At 25.2% G+C, this 9,365-nt stretch overlaps 2 protein-coding genes across 3 annotated transcripts in view; one reads left to right on the forward strand and one right to left on the reverse strand.

The window, feature by feature from the left end:
• Window positions 1-5,755, forward strand: part of LOC107454335 (Deoxyhypusine synthase) — a 16,428-nt gene extending 10,673 nt beyond the window's left edge. For both annotated transcript variants that reach the window (XM_016071493.4, XM_071184602.1), the window contains exons 7-10: window positions 2,430-2,538; window positions 4,149-4,252; window positions 5,342-5,467; window positions 5,558-5,755. In XM_016071493.4, coding sequence (XP_015926979.1) covers window positions 2,430-2,538; window positions 4,149-4,252; window positions 5,342-5,467; window positions 5,558-5,644 — 426 coding nt within the window. In that variant the 3' untranslated portion in view covers window positions 5,645-5,755. The remainder of the gene's footprint in view (window positions 1-2,429; window positions 2,539-4,148; window positions 4,253-5,341; window positions 5,468-5,557) is intronic.
• Window positions 5,756-7,430: 1,675 nt separating this feature from the next.
• Window positions 7,431-9,365, reverse strand: part of LOC107454336 (pseudouridylate synthase TRUB2, mitochondrial) — a gene marked incomplete in the record, with an annotated part of 13,609 nt that continues 11,674 nt past the window's right edge. The window contains 2 exon segments of the mRNA XM_071184603.1: window positions 7,431-7,703; window positions 8,021-8,343. Of these exon segments, the coding sequence (XP_071040704.1) occupies window positions 8,033-8,343 (311 nt within the window).

A 9,365-nucleotide genomic window follows, 5' to 3' on the forward strand; every position in this document is an offset into this window, starting at 1 on the left:
GTGGTCGAAATTTCAAAATTATATTTAAGAACAATTTAAAATTCATTGACTAAATGCTTCTGCCACTTTAAATATTAAATAAGTCTCCCGGCAGAGTTGTTTTTAAATATCTAATTGATATCACAGTATTATATAGAACATTCCCCCCTACCCCGTCTTCTGCCCGAATCTTTGCTTATTCAGACTTTGTATACCTAGCTTAAAATAAGCCTTAATGCAAAATTCAAACCTGACGTTTTTATGCATCATGAATTTTATTCTCGACTTGATGCCAATCACCCTTGTTTTTTTTATATATATATATATATATATATATGTATATACTTAGATCACTTTCCGAAATCAAGAGAGAGCAATGGAAGTCTTATTTTTCAGTACTGCTATTATCGACTAACTTTTATCGTCAAAACATTTTAGTTTAAAATGTTAAATTTTAGTCTATCTTTAACTAAAATTTAAGTCCTTGAGAATTTTATAATAAGTCTTAAAAAGTCCTTGAAAAGTACTTGAATTTTATTTTTATTGTAGAGCATGAACCCTGTATCTTCCATTCAGCCACTCTTTTAATAACTAGAAAAATTCCGCCTTTTTAGAAAAAGTTCTGCTTTTTGTATTCCTGAAGAAAAAAAATTATACTTCTTCTTACTCATGTAAATAGGATTTAAAATTACATTAACACAATTTATAATTGTATGTCACAATTTAAAATAGAACATTATGATCTGTATTCATAGGATTTTAAACTACACATCATGATTCATTTTTATGTGATTTAAAGATCTGTACATTTAAGTCTCAAATTGAGAATCGGCCCATGGCAGAATCCCAGCGACACGGTGACATTGTCGCAGAAACATTACAAAGTTCTTGCAGAAAGGATTTTTTTTTTTTTTTTTTTTTTTTTTTTTTTTTTTTTTTTTTTTTTTTTTTTTTTTTNTTTTTTTTTTTTTTTTTTTTTTTTGTTTTTTTTTTTTTTTTGAAAAATCGAGAAAAAAAATAATTTCTGCAGAAATTTAAACGTAATATTTGAATCATGCATTTAGATAATCACTTTTTGATGCGCTCAATTTACGCCGATCGTATCTTAAATCGATGTAATATTTCGATTGATTTTCGCGTGGATTTTAAATATCCCGATATATTTCAAACAATATGGAAAAATCAAATCGTGCATTTGAGTATTTACTTTTTAAGGTAATAATTCTATAGAATTTTTGGCAGTTATTGCTATTGATTTCTCCATAATTTTTAAATCTGATATTTTTTGTACGATATTATTTATTACAACAACCTATTCTTGAAATGAAAAACATAGAGGAGTCTGATTCCTGTGATTTCGTCATCGATCTATTTTTCGGCAATTACTACTACGGTTTTCATGATTTCTAATTGTTTTCTTACTGTGGTAATTATTTACAAAATACTAAGAAAATAATTTTTGCATCCCCCCCTCAACAAAATGCTTGAATATCACCCATAATGTTAGAATAAAAAATTATTACATGTTCATTTAAAATAAATTATATGGTCTTTTTTTGTTAACACAGCGCTTTTATTATATTAAATTAGTGCCATATACTTTTGTTATTATTAAAAGTATGTTGCAGAAAGATATTAGTGCTAGAGAGTTTTCTCGCAGGTAGCTTGAAAAAATTGCCACAGGGGAGAGTCGTATACTCAAAAAAAAAAAATTTGAAAAAAATTGTGCATCTATATTTTTTATTAATAATGTTGGATATAGGAAGGCTTCATGCATACACTTTTGTCATTATAATTTATATAAAAAGTAAAGCCGATTTAATTTAAAACATTGTAATATAAATTAGTTACTTTTAAAAGTATTTAAAAATTTATTTTCCTCACATTTTATCCCTTTATTTTGTTATTTAATAATTTAAATGTTTACTGTTCTCAAAATAATTCTGGAGTTTATTATATTTAATTAACATTTTTGTTAGTTAAATTTTTACATTTTGTTCATTCTTTTTGTAAATATCGAAATTTAAGATTTAATTTATTGAAAATGAGAACTTATATGCTGTAATTTTATTTAATGTTAAACATTTTGATTTTTTTTTTTAAATTACAATTTAAAAATATTTCAAACCTTTTTAAAAATAGTACCTGTCATGTACCAAACGAAATTCTCAAGTGAATGTTATTTGTTTGTTACAGCACTAAATTCGAACTGTTTAATTGATGCATTACCTTTTTCTCTATATTTACCAAGCGTTTCTTTAATGGCTGTTTCTTTAATTTAATAAATCAGATTTTCTGAACACACTATAATAAAAACAATTTATTTATAGGCTACATGAGTCTTGGAGCCTTTCATAATTTGAATAACTATTGTATTTACCTTTATTTTATACGTTTTTGTTGTGTTTTACGAAAAGTGTTTCTATTTTATTATTTATTTCATTTCCCAGAATGAAATACCTATATTTTGTCCAGCCTTAACTGATGGGTCACTAGGAGATATGATGTTCTTCCATTCATTCCGAAAGAAACCTGAACTTATTGTAGATATTAATCAAGGTCTGTTATTATTTTATATTAATATTTATTTCATAATATACTAATTGAAAAAAATGGATATAATACAATAAGTTCTCTATAAAAAAAAAGAATTTTGACCTCACGCAAATGCCCTGGAAAGCTTAATAAGAAAGTTTTTGCCGATCTCCCCAGGCTGGGTGTAGGATAAAAAAAATTTAAGTTATATTATAAGATACTCTGATATATAAATGTTTTTAAAGATATATTATAAGTTACTCGAGTATAATAAATCATGACTTTCGGTGCTCTGTTATATTGAACTAGACATGAGTTCAGGCGCTTTTTACCAAAGCATTAAACTATGGCTTAGCCTGAGATTTATTATGCTAGAAAAATTCTGAAATTTACAAAAAAAAAAAAAAAAAAAAAAAAAAAAAAAAAAAAAAAANTATTATTACAGACTTCTTATTTTTGGCTGATGAGATATAATACTTTTTTATACTTAATTATTTAACTTAAGATTAATTCTAAAAAACTTAATTCAGCCAATGCATTTGGTTTCAATCATTTGAATCATTTTATATCATTTGATAAACTCATCATTAAAATGTTTTTTTATTCATAGAAATTAATATTATAAAGCAACAAAGACACAATTGTAAGTGGTATGAAGTAATCAGTAAAGGTTAACAGTTATCTTTCTGGCGCACACTTGCTAAGTTAAGAATATGATTTTTTTGGTTTTCTGTTTTCCTTTTCTCTCTCTCTCTCTTTTTTATAATGAGTGTCCTATGAATTGTGAATACTTAACATAATTGGTTATTATCATTACAAACAAAAACTAGTGTCAGCTTTAGAAGTTCTAAGATTTTCTTAAAGCATTGTACTTTTGCCACCTAAATGATTAAAACTTGTGACCATCTAATTAAAACCTGTATTTTAAACAAAAATGTTTTCAATTTATGAATTACTTAAATTATACAGAATAAATTAATAGGGATTCAGCTATTAATAAAGATCCAGAAACATTGACAACATAAAACAAAAAGTAATTAAAGCTTATTTTTAAGAAATACATATTTGTATGAACATATTGTTAGAGAAGTACTCTGAAAAATTTAGATTTTAGTAGAGGGTGAAAAGCAAAAATTGGGCTCTTCCATAATAGCTAAAATACATTTAATTAATTTATTTTTTGTTCTACATTGCAATGCAATACATATCAAATACAAATACTTGGTAAAATCTGAAAACGATTATATTTAAGTCAACATCTAAAAGAAGTTAATGTGTGTAAGCCTTACAGATGCTAAATGGAATATCCCACTTGTTACAACTGAGATTTGGGGCCCATATACAAAATAAATTTGAAACTAATTAAGGTTCCTGTCTGGGTTAATGCAAGATCAGAGACGTTTGCATGATATGTTTGGGGGCCAGGTTGCACAAAGAATGGAAAATGAACATCCTGCTTAGTTAGCAGAGTATAAAAAGTTATTTTTTATGTAAAGAAAAATGGTTTTATGAGGCCTATACAGTTAGTATACAAGTTGAAATAGTCTTTTTTAAAAAAAAATCTGAACTAGAACTAATAATTGTTTTTTATTTTTGATGATCATCACAATTAGTTAAATAAATTTAATTTACAGATCTCAGGCGAATACATTCTATTGCTCTCAAGGCTGTAAATTCTGGCATGATTATCCTTGGAGGTGGAGTTGTAAAGCATCATATTTGTAACAGTAATCTCATGGTAAGAAAACTATTAAAAATCAAGAGTTAATAGAATGAGTTATTATATATATAATTCTGCAATGCATAAAAATATGAAAAGATCTAGATTTATTCTGTAAATTTTTTGTCTCCTGAAGGCAATAAATTACTAGTGAAAAAGTTACAGTCTATATATAAAGAATTTATTTAAATATTGAGACAACTAACTCTAATTTTATAAATTTTGAGACAGAGTCTTGAAGTCTAATGAATGTTTTTTTTTTTTTCATTTTATGCTGTTGTTTTTTTGTGTTGTTTGACTGCAAAAATAAGCTGGAGATGTACTATTTTTTTAAAATACTAAAAAATACACTGTTTGAACATAAAAGTACAGACAAGTCCATTTTTTAATAAGTGCAAGGAAGAAAAAAACACACTATTTAAATATGACCCAAAACATTCCTCCACCTAAAGCAAAAAAAAAATTGCCTGCATCAATTTCTGTATTTCATATGAGGTAAAAATTAAAAAGCAGTATAATTCAAATCCTTAGAATTTTATGTTTAAATAAGAAAGCAACCAAAAACACTAGTTGATTATTAGAAATACCATCAGTTTTATCCAGCAATTAAACTGGTTATGCTTTCCATCCATCCTCTGTAAGATTCTACAGAGTTTTTTTAGTATTTTCACTTCTTTCTTGATGCCTTTTTTATTTTTTTGTTAGGCACTAATTTTAAACACCTAATTTGTAAACTTTTTCCGATGAATTTTTGACCAGGATTCTAAATATGTTTACAGTGGAATCTCACGTTACAAAATCATTGGATTCCATATTAATACGCTGAGTAGGTTTGGTTAATCCATTCATCATTTTGGATGCAATTTTTTCAGCATGAGCCTTTGTGTTATCTGAAATCATTATATTTGTTTAGTTTGTGCAGAATTTTCCTAGTTTGACTTAAATTATGCAGATTATTATTTTTTTTTTTTAGAAATTAAAACCCCTTATAAATAAGTGTGCTAATTTTTTTTAACTTTCTGATTAATACATCACGAGTTATGGAGCTTTAAACACCTCATATTATTTTATGTACAACCTGCATATGAAAATATTTTGATTTTATAGAGGAATGGAGCAGATTATGCAGTGTTTATAAATACAGCACATGAGTTTGATGGCAGTGATTCTGGTGCTAGACCAGATGAGGCTGTTTCTTGGGGTAAAATAAAAAAGAGTGCCACTCCAGTAAAAGTAAATATTTGTTTCATAAATAAGATATATATGTATGATTTTTTTTTGGCATCATAATTATACATATCCTTTTTTTTTCTATCTTTACAGGTTTATGCTGATGCCACTTTAGTATTTCCATTGATTGTGGCTGAAACTTTTGCTCCTTACGTTCATAACAGAGAAGGTCAAAAATGAGTCAAATGATCATAAAATACATATAAACATTTTAAGTATAAACATTGTATTATACTATAAAAAAAACTAATGTAAAATTAAATAGTGTAATTAAATTGATTATTTTTATTATTTTGGAATTATTTATTTTTATTCCATAATATAAAGTTTCAAGCATACACTACTCACCATCAAAATTTCCATACCAGGAAGGAAATTTGTATGACAGATAAACCATGGTATGATATGCACACAATTAAATTTCCATCACACCTACAGCCTGTATAAAAGCATAGGTGTGAAGCAGTGTTCTCATTCTTAATTTGCTTTTTTTTTGTNTTCTTAATTTTTTTTTTTTTTTTGATAAAGTTGTTGTAACACCTATTGTATATATAAATTTTTTAGTCTTTTTGTTAATATTTCAAAATTTAGGGCAATCCCTCCTAATGCTGGAAATTAATTATACTCAACTTCTAATATAAATTGTAGAAATTCATATTAATTAGCTTATTAAAAACCATAGAGTTGCATAGTTATTTTTGTTAATTAACTGAAAAAATAAGCTTTCTAGAACAAAATGTATTTCAGTAAATGTTTCAAAAATTTTTTGCTACATTATAAGTAGGGCTCATGATGACAATCGTTACCAAATGTTCTACAAATGTCGCTGAAATCATATGCATGGGTGACAAATTTCTCCCATTTAAATATTTTTAGAATTTACAGAATGGTAATTTGCCTCAAATTCCATGCATTCAGAATTTTTTTTTTTTTTTTGCTAATTCGTTCTATACATGGTAAGAAATTTGAAATGCCTGGTATTCAAATAAAATAACAGAAAGTGTCTGGTACAAAAAAATTTTTGTTTAATTTTCAAATTTACATGTTGTACTGCACTTCGTATTGATGTACTGACAGTTTAACTGTTCACAATAATAAAAAAAATTTCTCTTTTAGACTTAACTTTATTTAAAATTTTATAATTTTTAGAAATTTTTATTTATTTATTTGGTTTCAGTATTTTAATCTGTGTGTTGAATCTATATACTAATATTTTAGCTTTTTAGAACTTAATTTTTATAAATACTGATCTTCAATTACTATGAGGTAATAAATTTAATCAGTTTAGGGTGGCAATTAATTATTTTTGATGTGTACCATAACATGAATTATGTTCAGCTCTTTTCTCAAGTTTATCTACCATATTATTTTTTTGGACCACTAAATAAATACCTAGGTGGTCCTATTAGACCACTAAATTTTCGTTGCTGATGTGAATCCTGATTATAAGTTGGTTAAAGTAAACTATGTTTGGTATAATATAAATTCTACACTTTTCCAGTAGACATTTGTGTCCAATTTCCACAACTTGCTCTGAGTTAATGCTTCCATAAAAATAATTACAATTCTTTTTTGCTAGTCAAATCATTTCTTCATGTGTACAATAAATGCAGTCTGCATCTATTTAAAGTTATTACTTTTCACACATTTAAATTTGTTAATCAGGATGAACAGTATTACTAATATGTTTTCACTAATAATTTTTGATAAATTAGCAAGAATATAAAAATATTTTGGTTAGTTATATAATCAATAGAAATCTGCTTTCTTTTATATAGTTTTGGCTTAATAATTATTGTAAATAATATACTTATTATAATACAGGGGTGATTGTGAGCCCAACTCAAAAATCCTAAAAATTTCTTGAGTAAAATCATTGATGCATTTAAAAAATTAATTTCTTTATAAATTTAAGCCATTGATATTTTCAAAACATGAAATTCTAAATAAATTATATGCAGCATAATTTAAATGAGTTATGTATAAGTTTATTTTAATCTCTAATCACATTTATTATTTTACCAGAAAAAATATTTACAAATGAAAAATATGTCAAGTATAAATTCTTGTCCTAATATTTCTAAATAAAATATACAAGAGTTTTTATACATAAATGTAATCGATGATTTCTTAATACTTCTGGACCTTGGATTTCCGGAAAAATCCGGATTTACAATCATCTCTGATATTAACTCCCAAATTGTATCTAAGATCCTTGAATTGTTTACATTTTGATAGTCTGCTTAAAGAAAAGAAAAGTCCGAAATAATATTTTTTTACTGTAAAAAATTGTGTTAATGAATTAAAATTGGTTAGGTGTCTGAAATTTTTTTTTAAAATATAGAGCTATACTTTAGTTAAAATTTGAATTGTTATTTGGAGAAATAATATAGTAAATTTTTCTATAAGAAACGCAAAAAATTTCTAGGTAGATTCATATTTAAAATATTTTTTGTAAAAATACCAAAACAAAAACATATTTTTAGTTATTGATATAATTTAAATAAAATATCAATGCAAATTTTAAATTGGACAGAAAATATACATTTATTTCACCTAATCAAATATCTATAAAACATCTTCTCTTGATTCATTTTGCATGTATTCTAAAGCTTCATTCAATTTTGATGGCTTAATAGCTTCTAATTTTGGTGAAGAAGGAGCAAATTCATCTTTATCAAAAATTTTCTTACATAATGTAATATTATTCAAAATGTTTTCTAATGTCCAGTGTTTTCTAATCAGAGCTATATCTGTTGTAAAATGTCCAAACTGTACTCTCCTCAATCCTGTGCAAACTGCTGAACTTTTCAGATATATTCCTATTTGATGAACTAATTCTGCTAAAAACTCTTCTGTTTCATTAAAACAATGGATATCTAAAATAATAATGTTACTTTAAGAATACACACATTAAGTTTCATTCATTATGCATATTGTTTAATCTTTCTGGCACAGTCTGAGAACAATTATTCTAAAAATATTATAAACTACAAGAAATCAAACTATTTTCCTCAAATGTCAAAAAAAATTTTGCAACCACTATTCTTAAACGAACATACACACACTTACTACTAGAGCAAAGTCATAACCAACAAGCAGAATTTTCTCTGGCATTCTTGAGACAATGCCTGGGACCACATTTGCAATTAATATACACTACCCTACAATAATGGAAGAGATATTTCAGTTTTTGACATTTTTTTAAATTTTTCAAGAAATATTAACCTAGCTTAAATATTTATGAAGATATGGACATTTTTATTTAAAAAAAAAAAAAAAAAAATACANTTTTTTTTTTTTGTCACAACTTTTAAAATATGCAGTAAAATTAAACAAAATTTTTGTAGCAATTTAAAATTAATTACAAAATTATTGTTTTAAAATTGTGCGAGATATGAGTATTTCAAGTTGTTCTTTTATAGTAGGCATGCACAGAAAAAGTTTAAACTTATTTTTTCATAAATTTGTAATGAATTGTATTTGTCAATTAATGAAAAAAATCTGATTTAAATATCTTAAAACGTAGAAAGTTTTGAGCAATTTTTTAAGTTGTACTTTTTAAAAAAAAGCTCAAAATGATCAGGGGGTTTACACCAATTTTATTATGTATTATAGCAAATGACACTACCTTATAATAACTGGACAGCAAGAACAAAATTAAATTGTGAAAAAACCCTTATCGCTTTGAGATTTCCTTTAAAAAGTACAAAAACTACTGAGAAAACTGAACGAAACTTTTAAAATATTTAAATCAGACTTCTTTCATTAGTTGCCAAATATATTCAATACAAAATTAATTTAAAATATTGCGTTTTTTTTTTTTTTTTTTTTTTTTTTTTTTTTTTTTTTTTTTTTTTTTTTTTTTTTTTTTTTTTTTTTTTTTTTTTTTTTTTTTTTT

Source organism: Parasteatoda tepidariorum, chromosome 8 (assembly GCF_043381705.1).
Source record: "Parasteatoda tepidariorum isolate YZ-2023 chromosome 8, CAS_Ptep_4.0, whole genome shotgun sequence".
NCBI lineage: Eukaryota > Metazoa > Arthropoda > Arachnida > Araneae > Theridiidae > Parasteatoda > Parasteatoda tepidariorum.